A 23,967-nucleotide genomic window follows, 5' to 3' on the forward strand; every position below is an offset into this window, starting at 1 on the left:
TGTATAGTTAGCTTTGTTTCTACTTGGTTGATTTCAGCCTTGAGTTTGATTATTTCCTGCCTTCTACTCCTCTTGCATATTTTTGCTTCTTTTTGTTTCAGAGCTTTCATGTGTGCTATCATGATGCTAATGTATGCTCTCTCCTGGTTCTTTTTGGAGACACTCAGTGCTATGAGTTTTCCTCTTAGCTCTGCTTTCATTTTTCCACCATAAGTTTGGGTTTGTTGTTCCTTCGTTTCCATTAAATTCTAAAAAGTCTTTAATTTCTTCTTTATTTCTTCCTTGACCAAGTTATTATTGAGTAGAGTTTTGTTGAACTCCAATTACATGTGGTATTTCTGTTGTTATTGTTGTTATTGAGGACCAGCCTTAGTCTGTGGTGATCTGATAGGATGCACAAAATTATTTCCAAGTTCTTGAACCTGTTTAGGCCTGTTTTGTGACTAATTTTATGGTCAATTTTGGCGAAAGTAACGTGAGTTGCTAAGAAGAAGAAGAAGAAGGTATATCCTTTTGTTTTTGAATGAAATGTTCTTTTTTTTTTTTTTTGGTTCTTTTTTTTCGGAGCTGGGGACTGAACCCAGGGCCTTGCGCTTCCTAGGCAAGCGCTGTACCACTGAGCTAAATGAAATGTTCTATACATATTTATTAAATCCATTTGGTTCATAACTTCTGTTAGGTTTTCTATGTCTCTGTTTAATTTCTGTTGCCGTGATCTGTCCCTTGATAAGAGTAGGGTGATGAAATCTTCTACTATTGTTGTTTGAGGTGCAATGTGTGATTTGAGCTTTAGTAAGGTTTCTGTATGAATGTAGTTGCCCTTGCATTTTAGCATAGATAAATAGGATTGAGAGTTCAACATGGGGGATTGTTTCTTTGATAAATATGAAGTTGACGAAGTTTGATTGAAGTCAATTTTACTCAATATTAGAATGGCTACTCCAGGTTATTTCTTTGGACCATTTCCTTGGAAAGTTGTTTTTCAGACTTTTACTATACGTCAGTGTCTGTCTTTGTCCTGAGGTGTGTTTCTTGTATGCAACAAAATGTTGGGTCCTCTTTATGTATCCAGTTTGTCAGTCTATCTTTTTATTGGGGAATTGAGTCCATTGATTTTAAGAGGTATTAAGTAATAGTGATTATTACTTCCTGTTATTTTCATTGTTAGAGGTTTAATTATATTTGTGTGTGTCTCTTATTTTGGTTTTATTGCAAGGAGTTTATTCTCTTGCTTTTGTTTGGGTGTAGTCTCCCTCCTTGTGTTGGATATTTCCATCTATTATCCTTTGTAGGGCTGCATTTGTAGAAAGATATTGTTTAAATTTGGCTTTGTAATAGATTATTGTGGTTTCTCCATCTATATTAATTGAGAGTTTTGCTGGTATAGTAGCCTCGACTGGCATTTGTGTTGTCTTAGGGTCTCTATGACATCTGCCCAGGATCTTTTAACTTTCATTGTCTCTGGTGAGAGTTCTGCCCTAGTTGTTGTATGTCTGCTTTCATATATTGCTAAACCTTTTGCCCTTACTGCTTTTATTATTCTTTTTTCTGTTTTGTGCATTGGATGTTTTGACTCTCATGTGACAGGAGGAATTTTCTGGTGTTTGGATACCCAATATTTGCTTTCGTAGGTGAATGGGCTCCGATGATGCCAATTAGCCTTGGTTTCTGTTGCTTAGTTCCCTGTGTCAGTCTCTGGACACACTAAATCAGTTCCCTTATACTATGGTGGAGTCTCATCTTCCAGTATATTCCATTGTCTTAAATCTAATACTACTACATTCCATCTATAATCTAATTTTTGGACTGCTTGTTAAAACTTCCTTGCATCCATAACGTATTATCTATATAAATATGTGAAATAATGAGATTTCTCAAAAGAAAATCACACTGGTGCTCACTTCGGCAGCACATATACTAAAATTGTAACAATACAGAAAATTAGCATGGCTCCTACTCAAGAATGACACACAGATTCATGAAGCATTCCATATTTTTAGAAAACTTCCCTATCCTAAATAAAGAGATGCCCATAAACATACAAGAAAACCACAGAACACCAAACAGATGGGACCAGAGAATAAATTCTTCCTGTCACACAATAATTAATACACCAAATGAACAGAACAAAGAAAAAGTATTTAAAGCAGTAAGGGAGGAAGTTCAAATAATATGTAAGGGCAGACCTGTCAGAATTACACCAGACTTCTCAACATAGTCTCGAAAAGCAAGGAGATCTTGGGCAGATGTCATACAGACACCAAGAGAACAAAATGTGAGCCCAGGCTACTATACCCAGCAAAACTCTCGACGACCATAAAGGTAGAAACCAAGATATTCCATGACAAACCAAACGTATACAATATCTTTCTACCAATCCTTTTCTACAAAGGAAAATAGAATGAAAACTCTAAAACAAGGAGGAAAACTACAGCCAATAAATACAAGAAACTAATCTCACAACAAACCCAAAAGAAGAGAACCACACAATCATAATTCCACCTCTAAAAGCAAAATAACAACAATCATTGGTCCTCAATATCTATCAACACCAATGGACTCAATTCACAAACAAAAATACATAGACTAACAGGGCAGATACATAAAGAGGACCCAGGTTTTGCTGGATACTGAAAACATATAATAGTGATAAAGAGAGATACTACCCCAAAGTCAAAGGCAAAAATTTCTGAGGCAAATGTTCACAAGAAAAAAGCTTGGGTAGCAATTCTACTATCTAATAAAAATACACTTTCAATCAAACATTATCAAAAATATGGAGAAGAACACTATATAGTAATCAAAGAAATAATCCACAAAGATGAACTCCTAAGTCTGAACAGCTAAGCCTCAAATGCAAAGGCACCAACATTTGTAAAATAAATATTACTAAATCTCAAAGCACACATTGAAACTTATACTAACTGTAGGAGACTTTAACACCTCACTCTCATCATGGAAACAGAAAGTAAACAAAGAGGCAGTGAAGTTGACAAATGTTATGAACCTAATGAACTTAACAGATATCTATAGTACATTTCACTGTAAAAAAAATAAAAAAGAATATACATTTGTCTCAGCATGTCAGGGTACTTTCTACAAAATTAACCATATTAATTGGACTCACAACAAAGCCTCAACCAATACAAGAAGATGTAACTAATCTCATGTATCTTATCATATCACTGTGGACTAAGACTGGTCTGCAACAACAATAAAAACAACAGAAAGCCCACATACACAGGGAAGCTGAACAATTTTCTACTCAATGATAATTCAGTCAGGGAAGAAATGAGGAAAGAAATTAAAGACATTTTAGAATTTAGCAAATATGAAGGCAAAACATACGGAAATTTATGGTATACAATGAAAGCAGTGTTAAGAGGAAATTAAATAGCTCAGAGTGCTTTCATAAAAATAATTGGAGAGAGCATATACTAGCAGCTTAATAGCACATGTGAGAGCATTAGAACAAAAAGAAAGAAACATATCCAAGAAGACTAGACAGCAGAAAATCATCAAACTCAGGGCTGAAATCAATCAAGTGGAACAAAGAGAGCTGTACAAAAATCCACAAAACCAAAAGCTGGTTCTTTAAGAAAATCAGCAATATATATAAAACCTTAGCCATACTAACAAGAGTACACAAATATAGTATCAAAACTAACAAAATCAGAAATGGAACCAGAGACCTAACAGAAACTCAAGAAATAAAAACAACAAAAACCAAAAAACCAAAACAGAAAAACAAAACAAAAAACAAAAAACGGTGAGATCCTATTACACAAGCCTATAGTAAACAAAACTGTAAAATCTAGATGAAATGGATAATTTTCTAGACCAAAACCAGTTTCCAAAATTAAATCAGGATCAGTTAAATCATCTAAACATTTCCCTACCCCTAATGAAACAGAATCAGTCACTAAAAGTCTCCCAAACAAAAATTCTTGAGACCAGATGGTTTTAGTACAGAATTCTCTAAACCAATACTTCTTAAACATTTCATAAAATAGAAACACAAGGAACACTACCCTAAGTGCTTTGTGAAGCCACAGTTACAGTGATACCTAATCAAAACCTAGACCTAACAAAGAGATCTATAGATCAATTTCCCTTATGAATATTGATGCCAAAATACTCAATAATATTCTAATAAACTGAATCCAATGCACATTAAAATGATCATCCATCAAGACCAATAGGGTTCATACAGTGATGCATGGATGTATCAATATACAGAAATCTATTGACAGATTTCACCATGTATCCAAACTCAAAGGGAAAAAAACGCATATTCAGCTCATTATATTCTGAGAAAGCTTTTGACAATATAGAACACCATTTCATGTAGGATGATGTCACAGGTGAGGCAGGTACAGGATAGAAGGAGGCCTGTCATTGGAGGAGAAGGAAGGATGGGCGGGAGAGAAGTTTGAAGGAAGAGGAGGAGACTAGGGGAGAGAGGAGACAGAGAGACAGAGAGAGGGGAGAAGCCATGGCAGGTGATGTTAAGATTCTGCTCAGTGTATTTACAGGTTGTTATTAATGTTCTCAAGGGATGGATAGTACCGGTCTTTGTATGTTTAACTGGGCAATTATATCTTACCAATTGGATCTAAGATAATTGTGTTGTGTGTTCTTTTATGTGAGGATTTGAGTGTAAGAAAGTGTGCAGCTGGGCTGTGTTTCTGCCAAGATATCTAGCAGATATCTTGAGGCACCACAGTGAGTACCTAGCGGGGTAAAAGACCAACAATACATTTTTATTTTTATATTTTTACAACAACAATTTCATGCCAAAACTTTTGGAGAGCATAGAAATTCAAGGTCCTTACTAATTATAACGAAAACAATACACAGCTAGAAAATAGCTAACATCAAACTAAATGGGGCAATCTTGAAGCAATCTCACTAAAAGCAGGGACAAGACAAGCCTATCCACTCTCCCCCATCTCTTCAATACAGTACTTGAAGGTAGAGCCAGAGCGATTAGGCAACACATGATTAAAGGGATACAAATGATAAAGAAGATAATCCTATTTGCTGATAATATGGTAGTATATATAAGTGAAACAAAAACATCCACGAGAGAACTGCTATTGCTGTTAAACAAGTTCAGCAAAGTGTCTGGATACTAAATTAACTCAAAGAAAAGGAAGCCTTTCACTATTCAAAGGATAAACTGACTGAGAAAAAAATCAGGGAAACCATGTCCTTTACAATAGTCACAAATATTGTGAAATATCTTGGTGTGACACTAACCAAGCAAGTGAAATATTTCTATGGCAAGAACTTCAAGACTCTGATGAAAGAAACTGAACAAGATTTGAGAACATGGAAGGAACTCCCATGCTTATGGGTTGGCAGGATTAATATAATAGTTGAAGAGAAATGTAAGAAAGGTCATCTAGGGATTCTCTTCCTATGAATCCACCCCATCTTGAGATACCAAACCAAGACATTATTGCTGATGCCACGAAGTACTTGCTGACAGAGCCTGGTATAGCTGTGCCCTGAGAGGGTCTGCCAGAGCCTGAACAATACAGATGGGAATGCACACAGCCAAACATTGGAGTGAGTATCAGGACCCCAGTGGATAACTTAAGGGAAGGACTGAATGAGCTGAAGGTGTTTTCAACCACTTAGGTAGAACAACAGTATCAATCAACCAGACCACCCAAAGCTCCCAGGATCTAAACCACTAACGAAAGAGAACATATCAGGGGACCCATGGCATGTGTAGCAGAGGATGACTTTATCTGGCTTCAATGGGATAGGATCGCCTTTGTCCTTTGGGGGTTTGATGAGCCAGGACAGGGTAATGCTAAGGCCTTGAGACAGGAGTGGGTAGGAAGGTGGAAGAGCACCCTCATAAAGGCAAGAGGAAGGAAGCAGGGTATGGGTAGGGTTGGAGGTGAACCTGCAGAGGGGGATAACATTTGAAATGACAATAAATAAAATAATCAATTAAAAATAAAATAAAAAAGAATAAGAAAAACACACTGTCACTAATAATGTTTGTTTAATTATAATACAGTAATCTATGATTGTGGTGTGTTATGTGTATTCACTCATGAAGGATAAAGGGTAACCACATACTAAGGTTTATTCATTTAGTCTGAAGACAGCACAAGGGTCTTTTCCACAAAGGAGACTAGAGGCACAGTAGATATGAAATTCACAATCAATATGTTTCATAGGCATATCTATGGTCCCAAATATAGAGATGATAAGGTCTAGTGTCTCAATAGCTCATTTTCATAAGTTCATACCATTAGCCATATTCAGCACAAAAATAATGGGCAAAAGAGACTTCTCAAAATCCAATGAAATGTCACCCTTTGGTGATCTTTTCACTGCCTATACTGAGGTTTTGAGATCAGGATGGAGGTTTTGGATTTCAGTATAGTTATGGAATCCCACAGTTGTATTTTCTCTGAACTGGAGAACAATGGGTGTATAGGAAAGTAAACAAGTGTCCCACGATCTTGAAAGGAATAAAAGAATTGAATGCCAAGTGCATCAGAAACTAAAATTTTCTCTTTTGTCCAATACCTACTGTTACAGTGATTGACAGGCTGAAATCAAGTGATAGACCAGTGTCATTGGATCCCCCTGCTGGAAATATTCTTAAAATTAAGGTAGAGTTGGATCTTTGTTCAAAAGGAACTCAAGAAAAAAGCAGAAAATGATAAATGGCAGATTGCATTATGCTCAAAAAAAAAAAACCCAAAAAAAAACCAAAAAACAAGCAAACAAAAACCTTTTGGACTACACTTGAGACTGTTTCTTCTTGAAAATGATCAGCAGCTTTAATGAACATTCTGCATAGCCTATCATAGATAAATATGTGGAGAAACACACACCTGAGCAGTTCTATTCTTAATACTAGGAAGTAAGAAAATACTGTTCTGGGATGTATCTTAATTATATGTAGTAGTAAATGATATAAATAAAAAGCAAGACACCATCCCATGCTGGTGATTGCACCATAGGACTTCATGGTGTCTAGTGTGTATTTTCATCTGAACCAGTAAAATCTCTCCGCTGGACTCACTAAGTTCTCAATTTCCATTCCCAGTTGCTGCCAGGTACCCTCTGGGCTCTGCAGAGATCTCACCATCCCTCTAGTTCACACTGCTCGATGCCATGCGAGTTCCATACAGAGACTAACTATCTCATGAGTCTTTTGGTGTAGAGTCTGCTCATTTTCTCAGCGTCTGCCCCTGTAGTTATTGTCACAACTCTCAGTAACCCATTAAAATCAAAACTCAATAAGCTTGTAATTTGTCAATCAGATTTATATCAATAAATTCTCACTCCACAAAATATCCACACAATAAACTAAAAGCCAATTAATATTGATATAAACTACGCATGTAGATAAGACAAATTGTCCTATAAAATCCCTCCCTTATGAAATATTCATAACTACTGTGTACTTTAAGGCCGCACAGATCCGGGTCATCCTTCTTTTCCTCCATCTTGGTTCTTCTTTTCTTCCCCTCCTGTCTCCTTTCTCTAAAATTGTGTGCCCACCTTACTTTTTCACTACCCAATCACAGCCATTGCTCTATCTTGCGCCTGCCTTCGTCTGCATGAAGACACCAATCCACATTTTACCCTTTCTGTATAATTAAAAAAAGAACTTTTCTCTCGGATGTAAGCTGAGCACAACTATTACCATTCTATGATTTATAAAGTATAAAATATACTTAACACCCAAGTCATCACGCTTGTCAATTCAATGGAATACTCTATAATCTACCTATTTATCCTATCCTATCTCTCCCTAAGAAAGTCTTCAAATCCACGTGTTATATCTTGGCTATCTTGTATACTATCTGAAATTATGTAATTAAGTGTGTATTCTCAATGTTGAATCGCCTGGGTAATTAGTCTTCAACCCCATCAGAAATCTAAGAAAGAAGAATCCTATCTGAAAATAAAGGAAGCCTAACTCGGCTTACCAAACTGAGACAAGTTGAAGATACAACTGCCAACCTGTACATTCCCTTGTTAGCAACATATACAAACATCAGGCTTCAGCCTTCTGGCCCAGGATCATCTCACAGAGCTTTGTAACAGAATTTTGAAGAGCTGATTATTCTGGCTTGGGAGAGATTATCAGTCAACTCTTCTGTGTAGTGTGTCATTTCTTGGACAGTAACTTGTCTGCAGATGAAATAGGCAATTTCTGCCCAGTGGCTACCTAGCCACAATGTATTACCTCACCTGTGGGTATAGACACTCCTTTTTTTTTATCCAAATAGGGGATCTGCTTCTAGGAGCAGATATTTCTCAACAACAAAAGAATATACAACATTAAATGTTACATTTTATGAATTTCTGACATTTCTGAAAACCATCTATTCATTTAAAGTAATCTAGATTGTTATCCAATAACTACTCTTAGCTATTCCTAAAAATTATCTTGAAAATACTCTAATAGTAAACTCAGAGCTATGAATTTAATATCTGGCCCTTAACTTAAAAGCAGTTTATAATGGCAGTTATAAGACAGGGTCTAAGTCTTGTATATTAAATATATTGTATAGGTATAATGTCTGTATGAGAGTGACAATATCAATCACAATTTATATCAATAAGAAATTGATATCAATTAAATCCTTAAATTTGTATTACATTAATTATGTACCAATGTCCGAGATTATAACTTCGATTTAGGAATGAATAAAAGAATTTCTACCAAATAACATTATGGCTGAACAGTCATTTCTAGATTAGAAATCTCTGTTAAAATATGATAATTTCTAGATTCCCCAGAATAACAATCTCAAAACAACCACCCCAAAACCCCGAAGTCCAGGACATTGAGTTGACAACCCTTCAGAACTTCTTCAGGCTGAGTATGGACATTGAGATATCTTGCGGGGTGGGGCTAGGAAAAATTAGAATCCTGGTAAGACCTTAAGAAGGCCACACCAACAATCAGTGTATTCTCTGTGTTTATCCTGACTGGATATGGCTGAAAGTCTTTAAGATCTGGAGCTCAAGCAGGTCAGTTCAGCATGTCTGATGATGAAACTCACCAAAGCTGTACATTCTCTAATATATGAATCTCAAAACAAAATTTTAGTATCATCAAGATATCTGTATGGATTTTATCAGTCTGTGTAGTGTGTACAGAATGATTAGGATTAAATTCTTTTTGTTGTTTTATTCCTTTGAATCTAGTTATTCCAGGTGTACCCCTCTATCAAATATAATCCATATAGCTCAGGGAGATATCTAGATCCTAATCACCTTTCCTTTTCTTTTTCTTTTTTTTATTTCAAAAACTAAGTTTATATTTAGTTGCTGTAGTTAAATGACATTTAACAAAGTAGTTTTTTCTTGTGGTGCTAAGGATTGGATCCAGGGCTCATTTTCTAAAAACACAAAATAAAAATATTTCCCCAAGTCAGCATATCCTTTAGTTGGCAACCAGAAAAGCTTGTATCTTGTATTCTCTCCCAGAGAAATAATATTTTCACAAAACTCAAAATCACACCCATTTTGAAAACTGAAACAATATAAAAGCAAATGATAATGATCAATCCTGAAAAGAATATATATTTGTATATATATTTGCATTTATATATATATATATCTGTGTGTAACATTATAGTAACTCAATTGTTTATAGATAAGAATATATGTGTGTGTTTGTCTCTATGTGTGTGTGTGTGTGTTTGTGTAAGTACATGTACTTATGCAATAAAAATTAATGGAAAAAGAGGTGATGAGTTACAAGTACAGGAAGAAGGGATACTTTGGAGATTTTACAGAGAAGAAACATAAGAGATAAAATTTATTATTAAATTTCAATCTCACATATAAGCAGGAAAAAATGATGAAGCTACACCACCTCAATGACCTTCACAGATAAATATGAATTTGCCCTATAAGCATTTATATACTGCTTAAACTGTATTGTAGGTTCCAGACCATGCTATAAGAGAAATAAAACAGAAAATCCTATAACGAATATGACAAAAATCAAAACAATAAGCATCTCATAGACTGGTGATTCGTTGTTGTTCTTGTTGCTGCTGCTGCTGCTGCTGCTGCTGCTGCTGCTGCTGCTGCTGCTGCTGCTATTGCTATCCAAAGAGGAGCACATTCTTTACAAATAAACCAAAATAAACCTGTACTGGCTCTCTGATCCAAAATATAAGAGGAAAACAGGCCTCTCTAATGAGTTACTGACCTGACCAGTTCCAGAGCCATTCCTACAGTTTGCTGATTTGCATGTGCCCAGAGCCCAGCCCACTGTTCAGATGACTTCTTTATAGTCAGGTCTCACCCCGTGCTGGAGTCATCTTCACACATGTTACACAGAAACATGAATGTGCCCACTCAACTCCTTGGGTTGCTGATACTCTGGCTTACAGGTAAGGATGACTGAATAAACTGAAAATTTATGCAGGTCAGTGTGGTAAGTGCTTCATGCATGGTGTCCATAAATGTTGTCTTTTACCAAGATAAATTGTATGGGAATTCTTTTTCAATTTTCAATCTCAGGTGGTAAATGTGACATCCAGATGACACAGTCTCCTGCCTCCCTGTCTGCATCTCTGGAAGAAATTGTCACCATCACATGCCAGGCAAGCCAGGACATTGGTAATTGGTTAGCATGGTATCAGCAGAAACCGGGGAAATCTCCTCAGCTCCTGATCTATGGTGCAACAAGCTTGGCAGATGGAGTCCCATCAAGGTTCAGCGGCAGTAGATCTGGCACACAGTATTCCCTTAAGATCAGCAGACTACAGGTTGAAGATATTGGAATCTACTACTGTCAACAGGCTTCTAGTGCTCCTCCCACAGTGATTCAGGCCATGACATAAACCACCCAGGGAAGCAGAAGTGAGAGTCCACTCTACTGCCACTGCTTCTTCTGGTGTCTCTGGATGCTGAGATTGTTTCACTTGGGCTAAATTCAAAGGTCAATGTGATGCTTTTGCATGAGGATCAGAGTAACTTTCATATCCTAATTTTTTCTTCCAAAAAAGAGCATTAAAACAGGGCATGCTTCTCATAATTCCCAAGAAAAAAAATAATTTTACACACACAGACACACACACACACACACACAGACACACACACACAAACACACACATACATAGAGATGTGGCAGAAAGGAAGAGAGGGAGAGAGATAGAAAGATTCCTTGGTACCACCATCTAAGAATTTGACAGGTATTTGACTTTGGGATAGGAGAGAAGAAGTCTCAATATGAGTACAGCTGAGGAATGTGTTCTTTGTATCTTGATGAGTCTCCTTAAGATTCTGAAAACAATAACCTTTGGGCCTTTGTTCTTTGTTTGTTCCTTAACTACTCTGTTTATGCCATGTTGATTACTTTGTTTATGCCTCAGGACTGACCATATTCTGTGTATGTACCTAGAATAATATAGAAGCAGACTGGAAAATATTAAACCGTCTTCAACTTCAGCTTCAGAACTTTCAGAAGTCGTGTTATAGAATTGTCTTTTGTCTTTACTTTTCTTTTTTTTTTAATCCTCACTCCTTCCCCCAAGACCCTCTTGGGTGAATGAGTTGTGTTGCATATAATTACATATATAATATATAATTATAACATATTATAATTATATTATAATTACTAATATAATCATATTATATATGTATAATATATTATTATAACTAATAATATAATTCTATTATATAATTATAATATATATATATGCTTATGTGTTTCTGTGTACATCACAGATGATGTTTAAATAGATACTTCAGTTGCAGAACTCTCTCTTCTTAGAGAATCAAGAGAAGCATTATCATACATGGTCAATTTATGTGGAAAATGTTATAGATTTAATTAGACATTAGTTGCCTGGAATCTTCTAATAAAACTTCCCACTAAATTTAAAATCTGGTTACAAATGGAAGATGCTGTCAACAGTAGGCAGCACTAGTAAGAACAGCTAAAGGAGCACAGCTTTACTATCCTTACCTGAGGATTTGAGTCACTCTCTGGGGGACATCACACTGTAGCTTTGTTGACAGTTATAAGTTTCAACATTTTCAGGCACCAGGATACTGATGTTGAAGATGAAATTTGTCCCTGTGTCCCTGTCAGTGAGTCCTGATCGGACCCTATGTTGTAAGTGCAATGCATCATATATCATAACTTAGAAACATTTCTTGGTTTCATTCAGAGACAATGTAAGTAAATATTACTATCAGGCAACATGTGATGTGGACGTTACTTTTAGATGTCGAAGGAGAGGGTGAAGATGGGGTTCTCGGAATGCCTCATCTAGCTCCTGAACCTGAAAAGCTAAAAAAAATATGTACAAAATAAATTATATTCTTACAGACTTTTTCTCAAAAACCTAGCAGCAATGATCCCTATTATTTTTTTTTTTTGGTTTTTAATGAATTTATTACATCGATTCATTTAAATGTTCTTTTATTTGATTCACGATATATTTAAGGTGCCAAGATGTTTTAATAACTTAGGCTCTATAGCGTAAGGTATCCATTAATAGCAGGTATGTCTTGGAAAACTAAACTTGTGCTGGAATTACATGTGTGCAAAGCATGCCCCAGCTGCAGTCATCTTTTTTTTTAATTTACATTTCGAATGTTATTCCCTTTCCCGGTTTACGGGCCAACATTCCCCTAACCCCTCCCCCTCCTCTTCTTTATGAGTGTTCCCCTCCCCATCCTCCCCACATTGCCGCCCTCCCCCCAACAATCACGTTCACTGGGGGTTCAGTCTTAGCAGGACCCAGGACTTCCCCTTACACTGGTGATCTTACTAGGATATTCAATGCTACCTATGAGGTCAGAGTCCAGGGTCAGTCCATGTATAGTCTTTAGGTAGTGGCTTAGTCCCTGGAAGCTCTGGTTGATTGGCATTGTTGTTCATATGGGGTCTCGAGCCCCTTCAAGCTTTCCAGTTCTTTCTCTGATTCCTTCAACGGGGGTACTGTTCTCAGTTCAGAGGTTTGCTGTTGGCATTCGCCTCTGTATTTGCTGTATTCTGGCTGTGTCTCTCAGGAGAGATCTACATCCGGCTCCTGTCTGCTTGCACTTCTTTGCTTCATCCAATGATCCCTATTATTAATTAACTCTTCTCACCTAGAACTATGAGCACCAGCAAATCTAGAAATTGCGTGGAAACTTCTATGCACATGCTTTGTCTTGGTTATAACTGATGCCTGCACAAATTTGGACCATATTAGTCAAGAAATATTCATGTAGTAGGCTGGGGTCTTGATACATATAAACCAGAAGGGATTGGGATAAGCAGGCTTAAACAACCATTAATATAGATTGCACTATTTTTTTCTTTGAGCCAAATTTGTATTACTTGTTTCAGGAACTCTTGTTACAAGTTACTAAAATACTTATATTAAATGAAGGAGGTAAAATCTCTTAATTCTAAGAAGGAGAACTGTAGAATCAGGTTCAAACAATGAAGAACAGAATGTGGTGTAACTGGGATCCACAGATCTTTTAAGAGAGATTTTACACATTAATTGTTTAAGGCTTTGTAACACTCTCTTCTTTGTGGCCCTAATACCCCAACATTCTTCTTCATTCTTACTGTATTTATTTCAAATCTGTATTATGGCTATCATTCAGAATTCTTTTGATTGTTCCCAGGCTCAACTAGTTAATTAGCATCCACCAGAAAATGACAAAAACCATGACATACAATCTAGGAAGTAAATCAATAAATCAAGTTTTCTCACTACACACTATTCTCCCTTTCCTTCTTTCCTCTCCTCTTTCCTTCTTTCTGTCACTTTAGTCCTTCTTATCTACCAAATATTAAAATTCCTTCATTTTCTCACAGCATATGTGTTATTTTCAGAAGGTTCTCGTGGGTGCCTTCTTATGAATTTCCATGAAAATCTGTTCCGTCCCTGTCCTCGTGCAACATAATACACATCAAGAGATATTGAACAATCTAGGCTCTACTACTATCTATACAGTATGTTCATGTTCATGTCCTGTTAAAACATCAGAGTTCATTTAAAAAGACTTTTTTTCAGTATTGTTAGACCTACATGCTTGCAAATAGCATTTTTTGTCAACAGCATGCACTGCAAATTTGTAAAGATATAAAACTGGACCTCCCATTATTTGCTAGTTTTTAAAATGCATCTTGTTTTTTTCATGTTCCTGTATCATGCAACCTTAGGGAGGAAAGAGTGGTCTCCTAACTCATGAAGAATTAAAATATGCCTCTGTTTTAATATATTTCACTCATTTAAGTGTGTCTAGTGAAGGATAATTAATGTGAATATAGTGTCCAGAGCATGAAAATGAATACAAAAGGTCTTATATAGTTAAGTTCACAGCATTTTAAAAAAATATTTTGAAGTTTTCACATAAGAACCACTTCCTTGGCATATCAGAGCTCAAAGTTGATAGACAGTCCTAAATTATGAATATTAAAATCACTTCATGTTAAGAATAAAACCCAATTAACAGAACATGGTAATCTGATACAGATACGTTGTGAAAATATAGATTATCATTAGTAGATGTGCATCATAGACTGAAATTTCATATTTCTATCAAGTTACCTCTGAAGTAGGTTAGTGGCATACTGACTAATTTGAGAATATGATTTTCAGGCATTAATGAATAATATTAGAGTTATATCTGTATTTGGATATCTTTAGTTATTCTGTTTATTTGTAATCCAAAAATATTTCATGGAGATTTTGTTTATTATATGAGTTAATTAAGGCTGTTTTATTTATTTTTTTTTATTTTGACTATTATGCTACACTTACTGATGACATTTCAAAGAACACATACACATATTATTTGTCCACCCAGTGTCTGTAGTTCTCTGAAAGACAGTAATAGTAACTACACTATACTTTTCTGTTGTGAAAATATGAGAGTCCTAAACTTCGAAACATTTATGAGCACAGCATGGACAGATCACACAGATATTCTGGGCAGAGAGCTCTGTATTCCAAGGGAGAAACTGAGAATACTATTTCCTACCAACATTAATGTCCAAAGAGCACCCAAACGAGTTAATGGCTATTACTCATGTTCTAATTCCTTATATCAAAACAATTACTTCATTTAGGTGACTTTTCTTTTTCTATATGCATTCCAACTGATGCTGATACCAATAAAATCAGGTGTATAGAATTCTGTTCTTATCAATGCCTCTGAAATTGTGCTGATATGGTGAAGACTTGGGTGTATAGCCACCTGCTTATGCCCGCAAATCACATCTCCCTGCCTGCTGCAACATTTACTACGACGTACAAAATGGATTAATTCTCTTAAAACAAACGTTCAAAGATTAAATATTTTCTTTTATGAATTACCTTGGTCATACATATATTCATTGCTGTCACAGAAATGGAAAAGCAGTTTAGATATTTGCCTTCCAAATAAGGACAGAAATGAACAAATAGGTAATGGAGGAAAACCTCATCCCTTCCATGCATATGAGAGTTGACACCACACTGGAGAATCATGTGATCAGGAAGCCTTACTTTCAGTAAAAAAAAATGGACTTTAGATTCAAAGAATAATCTGTTCTCAGTGTGGCTGACTGCCAGAGCAGCAGCAACTCCATTATCTGAGTGGGAGCACTCATGTCTGTGTGTAACTTGTGTGAGGATGATTCCTCTTAGGGCGTGAAATAAAATTTGGACATATAAAAGTTCACCTGAACTCTGTACAAAAACATCACATTGACCTTTATGTCTTAGCTACAGGAAACAGTTGCAGCATCTGGAGACCACAGAAGGAGAATTGTGGAAGCTCGTGCTCTTTCTTCTTCTTCCCTGGGTGGTTTATGCCATGGCTTGAATCACTGTGGGAGGATCACTGTAACCCTGTTGGCAGTAATACATTGCAGCATCTTCAGGATGTAGGCTGCTGATTTTGAGAGAAAACTGTGTGCCAGATCAACTGCCAATGAACTTGATGGAACATCATCTTCCAAAACATCTGCACCATAGATCAGGAGCTTAGGAGATTTCGCTGCTTTCTACTGATACCCTGATAAATACCTGCTGATATCCTGACTCGTCTGGCGTGTAATTGTGACAGTTTCTCCCAGAGAGGCAGGTACAGAGGCAGGAGACTGTGTCATCTTGATATCACATCTTGCACCTGATATTGGAAATTGAAAACAAATTCACACAAAATTTATTATGTCATATATAAGACAACGTTTATGGAGACCATGGAGCACTAACAACAGCCATATGTATGACATTCCTTTTATTCAGTCTTCTTCACCTGTAATCCAGAGCAGCACCAACCCCAGGATCTGATTAGGAGCACTCATGCCTGTGTGTGACATGTGTGAGCCTGACTCTAGCACACGGTATGACCTGGGGATAAAGAAGTCCTCATATCAGTGGGCTGTGCTCTGGGTATAAGCCAATCATCAAAGGCTAGGAACAGCTGCAGCCAGGTCAGTGATTCATTAAGAGGCCATGATCTCTGCTGGTTAAGATCCGAGAGACAGTATGGGTATATCTGTTGACTATGCTCATCTGAAAAGAACAGCTCCAGTCTGTGGGTTGCACTTATTTTGATTTCTGCCTGGTACAATATAGAATTTCCTTATTATGTTTCCTTTCATGGCCTAGGCTCTCAGATATGAACTCATTCTGGGAAATAAATAAATAATTATATAGTCCTCTCATATGTATTTGCATATGTTATTGAGAAGATGCAGCTACTACTTTTTCTAATTTTTATTTGTGAGATTGCATTTTAATTATGATATTTTGTCCTCTATTCCCTCCAAATCTTCAGAAATATTACTACTTACTCCCTTTTAAATACATGGCCTCTTTTTTCATTACTTTTTTATTGAATGTAAATATGTATTTCTGACTACATGAATATTCCAAGATATCAACATTTAATAATTCCATATACACGTACTCACATGTACATTTTCAGGTTAATTATTTGGACAATGTGGAACTAGAGTGATTTCAAGCCACCATGTGAATATTGATAATGAACCTAGTTCCTCTTCAAGAACAGTAAATCCTCTTAGTTGCTGAGACATCTTAAAACCATTCCCTGAAAATTACAACTTTATGTAGGTTATGGACTTTTTAAAAGCACATTCATGTTTATAATTTCTGTACTTCTCATTGTGTCCTTAAAACTCACCTTCTGTGATGTGTTTTATGGAAGCATGGTACAAAACATTCACATGCACAGCAATCATACGAAGTGTATTTATTTTCTAGAGATGCTTAGACTTGAATTTATTGTTACAAACATCCCAGGACCAGAAATGCTTCAGGAGGAAGACAATGAATATGTGTGCTAAATCTGCCTAACTGAGAGAGTCAACAGAGAATCCTTTCTTATTTTTTTAATTAATGTTTTAGAGATTCTCCCTATATTATACTCATCAAAGAATTTTACATTTAATTTTATGCCAAAACTTCCCATTTACATCTTGCCCTACCAATTTACCTTCTTTCATTGTCTTATTGCTCTGGCTAGTATTTTGAGTACTACATTATATAAGTAGGGAGAGAGTGGGCAGCCTTGTCTAGTCCCTGATTTTAGTGGGATTACTTCAAGTTTTTCTCCATTTAGTTTGAAGTTAGGTACTTGGTTGCTTTTAGTTAAGGGCCTTGAATTCCTGATCTTTCCATGACTGTTATCATGAAGGTGTGTTGAATTTTGTCAAATGCTTTTTCAGTATCTAATGAAATGATCATGTGTTTCTTTTTTCCTGGAATTTCTTCATACAGTGGATTACCTTGAAAGATTTCTGTATATTCAACTATCCCTGCATCCCTGGGATTAAGCCTAATTGATCATGATGGATGACTGTTTTGATGTTGTCTGGTATTCAGTATGCAGGAATTTTATTGAGTATTTTTGGGTCGATGTTCATAAGGAAAATTGGTCTGAAGTTCTCTTTCTTTGTTCGATCCTTGGGTGTTTCATGAGTAAGTGTAATTCTGGCTTCATAGAAGAAATTAGGTAGTTTTCTGTCTGTTTCTATTTTGCAGAATAGTTTGGACAATATCCTTATGAGGTCTTCTAGGAAGGTCTGATAGAATTCAGCACTAAACCCATCTGTTCCTGGGCACTTTCGGTTGTTGTTGTTGTTATTGTTTTTGTGACATTTTTGATAACTGCTTGTATTTCTTTAGGAGTTATAGGGCAGTTTAGATGTTTCATCAGATCCTGATTTAACTTTGATACCTGGTATTTTTCGAGGGAATTGTCCATTTCCTCCTGATTTTTAAGTTTTGTTGAATATAGGCTTTGGTAGTGGGTCTGATGATTTTTTTTTTTTAGAATTGTCTCAGATTCTGTTGTTATATCTATGTCTCCCTTTTCACTTCTGATTTTCTTAATTTGGATACACATTTTGTGTCCTCTGGTTAATTTGCTTAATGGTTTATCATTTTTCTTGATTTTCTAAAGAACCAGCTTCTGGTTTTCTGATTGTATAGTTAGCTTTGTTTCTACTTGGTTGATTTCAGCCTTGAGTTTGATTATTTCCTGCCTTCTATTCCCCTTGCATATGTTGGCTTCTTTTTGCTTCAGAGCTTTCATGTGTGCTATCAAGCTGCTAATGTATGCTCTCTCCTGGTTCTTTTTGGAGGCACTCAGAGCTATGAGCTTTCCTCTTAGCTCTGCTTTCATTTTACACCCCATAAGTTTGGGTTTGTTTTTCCTTCATTTCCATTAAATTCTAAAAAGTCTTTAATTTCTTTCTTTATTTCTTCCTTGACCAAGTAGAGTTCTTGAACTCCAATGACATGTTGGCTTTCTGTTGTTATTGCTGTTATTGAGGACCAGTCTTAGTCTGTGGTGGTCTGATAGCATGCACTAATTATTTCAGCCTTCTTATATCTGTTTAGGCCTGTTTTGTGACCAATTTCATGGTCATTTTGGGGAAAGTAGCGTGAGGTGCTAAGAAGAAGAAGGTATATCCTTTTATTTTTGAATGAAATGTTCTATAAGTATTTATTAAATCCATTTGGTTCATAATTTCTTTTAGTTTTTCTATGTCTCTGTTCAATTTCTGATATTTCCATTGATGACAGTGGGGTGATGAAGTCTTCTACTATTATTGTGTGAGGTGCAATGTGTGCTTTGAGCTTTAGTAAGGTTGCTTTAATGAATGTAGTTGCCCTTGCATTTGCAACATAGATAAATAAGATTGAGAGTTCATCTTGGACGATTTTTTTTCTTTGATAAATATGAAGTTGATGAAGTTTGGTTGCAAGTCAATTTTATTCGATATTAGAACGGCTACTCCAGGTTATTTCTTTGGACCATTTCCTTGGAAAGTTGTTTTTCAGACTTTGACTATAAGGCAGTGTCTGTCTTTGTCCTGAGGTGTGTTTCTTGTATGCAACAAAATGCTGGGTCCTCTTTATGTATACAGTCTGTTAGCCTATGTATTTTTATTGAGGAATTGAGTCCATCGATTTTAAGAGGTATTAAGGAATCGTGATTATTGCTGCCTGTTATTTTCATTGTTAGAGGTGGAATTATGTTTGTGTGTGTCTCTTATTTTGGTTTTGTTGCAAGAGTTTATTCTCTTGCTTTTGCTTGGGTGTAGGTTCCCTCTTTGTGTTGGACATTTCCATCTATTATCCTTTGTAGGGCTGGATTTAGAAGATATTGTGTAAATTTGGATTTGACATAGAATATCTCTGTTCCTCCATCTATATTAATTGAGAGTTTTGCTGGTACAGTAACCTGGACTGTCATTTGCGTTCTCTTAGGGTCTGTAGGACATCTGCCCAGGATCTTCTAACTTTCATAGTCTCTGCTAAGAAGCCTGCTCTAGTTCTTATAGGCCTGCTTTTATATGTTGCTAGACCTTTCCCCTTACTGCTTTTATTATTCTTTCTTCTGTTTTGTGCATTTGGTGTGTTGACTCTTATGTGATAGGGGGTATTTCTTTTCTGGTCCAATCTATTTGTAGTTCTGTAGGCTTCTTGTATGTTTATGGGCATATCATTCTTTCGGTTAGGGAAGTTGTCTTCAATAATTTTGTTGAAGATGTGTCCTGGGCTTTTAATTAGGAGTCTTCACTCTCTTCTATACGTATTATCATTAGGTTTGATCTTCTCATTGTGTCCTGGATTTCCTGGATGTTTTGGGCTAGGACCATTTTGCATTTTACATTATCTTTGAGGTATATGTCATTTTCTACCTCTGATATTCCCTCTTCTGTATCTCTTCTACTCTCTTGGTGATGCTTGCATCTATGACTCCTGATCTCTTCCCTAGGTTTTCTGTCTCCAGGTTTTTTTCTCTTAGTGCTTTCTTTATTGTTTATGTATCCAGTATTAAATTATGAATGGATTTGTTGAATTCCTTCGCCTGTTTGTTTGTGTTTTCCTCTAATTCTTTCTGGGAATTTTGTGTTTGCTCTTTAAGGGCTTCTAATGGTTTACTTGGGTTGTCCCATATTTTTTAAGGATATTATTTATGTTTTTCTTAAAGTCCTCCATCATCATTATGAAATGTGATTTTAAATCCAAATCTTGCTTTTCTGGTGTGTTTGGATACCCAATATTTGCTTTGGTAGGAGAACTGGGCTTTGATGATGCCAATTAGTCTTGGTTTCTGTTTCTTAGTTCTCTGTGTCAGTCTCTGGACACACTAAATAAGTCCCTTCATACTATGGTGGAGTCTCATCTTCCAGCACATTCCATTGTCTTAAATCTAATAATACTACATTCTATGTATAATCAAATTTTTGGACTGCTTGTTAAAACTTCATTGCATCCATAATGTATTATCTAAAGAAATATGTGAAATAATGAGATTTCTCAAAAATAGTCACACTGGTGCTCACTTTGGCAGCACATAATCTAAAATTGGGACAATACAGAGAATTATCATGTTCCTACTCAAGGTTGAAACACAGATTCATGAAGCATTCCATATTTTTAGACAACTTCCCTAACCTAAATAAAGAGATGCCCATAAACATACAAGAAAACCGCAGAACACCAAGCAGATGGGACCAGAAGATAAATTCTTCCTGTCACACAATAATTAAAACACCAAATGCATAAAACTAAGAAAAAGTATTGAAAGCAGTAAAGGAGAAAGTTCAAGTAATAAATAAGGGCAGACCTATCAGAATTAGAGGAGACTTCTCAACAGTCTCTAAAAGCAAGATCGTGGGCAGATGTCATACAGACACAAAGAGAACAAAATGTGAGCCCAGGCATTATACCCAGCAAAACTCTCAATTACCATAGAAGGAGAAACCAAGATATTCCATGAGAAAACCAAAATTTCACAATATCTTTCTACCAATCCAGTCCTACAGAGGATAATAGAAAGAAAACTCTATAACAAGGTGCAAAACTACAGTCAATAAATACAAGAAAATAATCTCACAACAAACCCAAAATTAGAGAACCACACAATCATAATTCCACCTCTATCTACAATCATTGGTCCTCAATATCTATCAACATCAATGGACTCAATTCGCAAACAAAAAGACAAAGACTAACAGGCTGGATACATAAGAAAACCCAGCTTTTTGCTGGATACTGAAAACATCCAGTGATATCTCAGTGATAAAGAAAGTTACTGCCCCAAAGTCAAAGCAAAAATGCTTTCCCAAGCAAATGCTCCCAAGAAATAAGCTTGGGTAGCAGTTCTACTATCTAATAAAAATAGACTTTCAACAAAACATTATTAAAAAAGATGGATACTATATACTAATCAAAGTCATAATCCACAAATTATACTCCTAATTCTGAACAACTATGCCTTAAATGCAAGGGCACCCACATTTGTAAAGAAATATTACTGAATCTCCAAGCACATATTGAATCTTATACTAATTGTAGGAGACTTTAACACCTCACTCTCATCATGGAAACAGAAAGTGAACAAAGAGGCAGTGAAATTGACAAATGTTATGAATCTAATGAACTTAACAGTTATCTATAGCACATTTCACTGGAAAAAAAATAAAAAAGAATATACATTTGTCTCAGAACCATGAGTACTTTCTACAAAAGTAACCATGTTAATTGGACACACAACAAAGCCTCAACCAATACAAGAAGATGTAACTAATCTCATGTATCTTATCATATCACCATGGACTAAGACTGGTCTGAAACAACAGTGAAAACAACAGAGAACCCACATACACAGGGAAGCTGAACAATTGTCTACTCAATGATAACTCAGTCAGGGAAGAAATGAGGAAAGAAATTAAAGACTTTTGAGAATTTAGAAAATATGAAGGCAAAACATACAGAAATTTATGGTATAAAATGAAAGCAGTGTTAAGAGGAAATTGCATAGCTCAGAGTGCTTTCATAAAAATAATTGGAGAGAGCATATACTAGCAGCTTAATAAATAGCACATGTGAGAGCATTAGAACAAAAAGAAAGAAACATATCCAAGAAGACTAGACAGCAGAAAATAATCAAACTCAGGGCTGAAATCAATCATGTGGAACAAAGAGAGCTGTACAAAAATCCACAAAACCAAAAGCTGGTTCTTTGAGAAAATCAGCAAGATAGATAAAATCTTAGCCATACTAACAAGAGGACACAAAGACAGTATCAAATCATACAAAATCAGAAACAGTAATGGAGACCTAACAGAAACTGAAGAAATCAAAAAAACAAAAACCAAAAAGCAAAAACAAACAAAAAAATCAAAAAAACAAAAAAGGAGATCCTACTACAAAAGACTACACTCAACAAAACTGGAAAATCTAGATGAATTGGACAATTTTCTAGACCAATACCAGTTTCCAAAATTAAATCAGGATCAGTTAAACCATCTGAACAATCCCATAACCCCTAAAGAAATTGAAGCAGTCATTAAAAGTCTCCCAAACAAAATTCTTGAGACCAGATGGTTTTAGTGTAGAATTCTCTAAACCAATACATCTCAAAATATTTCATAAAAAAGAAACAAAAGAAACACTACCGTAAAGGTCCTTACATAATTACAATGAAAACAATATACAGCAAGAAAATAGCTAACATCAAACTAAATGGGGCAATCTTGAAGCAATCTCACTAAAATCAGGGACAAGACAAGGCTGTCCACTCTCCCTCATCAATTCAATATAGTACTTGAAGTTAGAGCAAGAGCAATTAGGCATCAAATGATCAAAGGGATACAAATGATAAAGAAAGAAGTCAAGATATTGTTATTTGCTTATAATATGGTAGTATATATAAGAGAAGCAAAAACATCCCCTAGAGAACTCCTATTGTTGATAAACAACTTCAACAAAGTGGCTGGATACAAAATAAACTCAAACAAAAGGAAGCCTTTCACTACTCAAAGGATAAACTCTCTGAGAAAAAAATTACGGAAACTATGCCCTTTACAATAGTCACAAATAATGTGAAATATCTTGGTGTGACACTAACCAAGCAAGGGAAATATTTCTATGGCAAGAACCTCAAGTCTCTGAAGAAAGAAACTGAACAAGATTTCAGAAGATGGAAGGATCTCCCATGCTCATGGCTGGAAGGATTAATATAATAAAAATGGCCATCTTACCAAAAGCAACCTACAGATTCAATGCAATTCCTATCAAAATTCATACACAATTCTTCACAGAGAAAGACAGAGCATTTCTCAAATTTATCTGGAATACCAAAAACCAAGGATAGCAAAAACAATTCTCAACAATACAAAGAACTGCTGGGGGAATCAGCATCCCTGACCTCAAGCTATACTACAGAGCAATAGTGATAAAAACAGGATGGTATTTGTAAGGAGACAGGAAGATAGATCACTAGAATATAATTAAAGACCCAGAATTGAACCCACACACCTTTGGTAACTTGATTTTTGACAAAAGATCCAAAACCATCTGGAAAAAAGACAGCATTTCATTTTGTAATGATGCTGGTTAAACTGGCAGTCAACATGTAGAAGAATGCAAATTGAACCATCATTCTTATCTCCTTTTACAATGCAAACTCAATTGT

General features: G+C 35.8%; 2 non-coding genes and 1 gene segment (V, D, J or C); all 3 read left to right on the top strand.

Annotated features, from left to right (window-relative positions):
• The first annotated feature begins 1,893 nt into the window (after window positions 1-1,893).
• On the top strand, window positions 1,894-1,998 carry Rnu6-936 (RNA, U6 small nuclear 936). The gene has a single exon (XR_005504214.1). It is a non-coding gene; the product is annotated as a U6 spliceosomal RNA (small nuclear RNA).
• Window positions 1,999-10,271: 8,273 nt separating this feature from the next.
• Window positions 10,272-10,850, top strand: LOC102552841 (immunoglobulin kappa chain variable 12-41-like). The segment is given in 2 exon segments: window positions 10,272-10,397; window positions 10,528-10,850. Coding segments are annotated over 2 exon segments (387 nt in total).
• Window positions 10,851-20,822: 9,972 nt separating this feature from the next.
• On the top strand, window positions 20,823-20,926 carry LOC120102598 (U6 spliceosomal RNA). The gene has a single exon (XR_005504233.1). It is a non-coding gene; the product is annotated as a U6 spliceosomal RNA (small nuclear RNA).
• The last annotated feature ends 3,041 nt before the right edge of the window (window positions 20,927-23,967 follow it).

This window comes from Rattus norvegicus, chromosome 4 (assembly GCF_036323735.1).
Source record: "Rattus norvegicus strain BN/NHsdMcwi chromosome 4, GRCr8, whole genome shotgun sequence".
Lineage (NCBI taxonomy): Eukaryota > Metazoa > Chordata > Mammalia > Rodentia > Muridae > Rattus > Rattus norvegicus.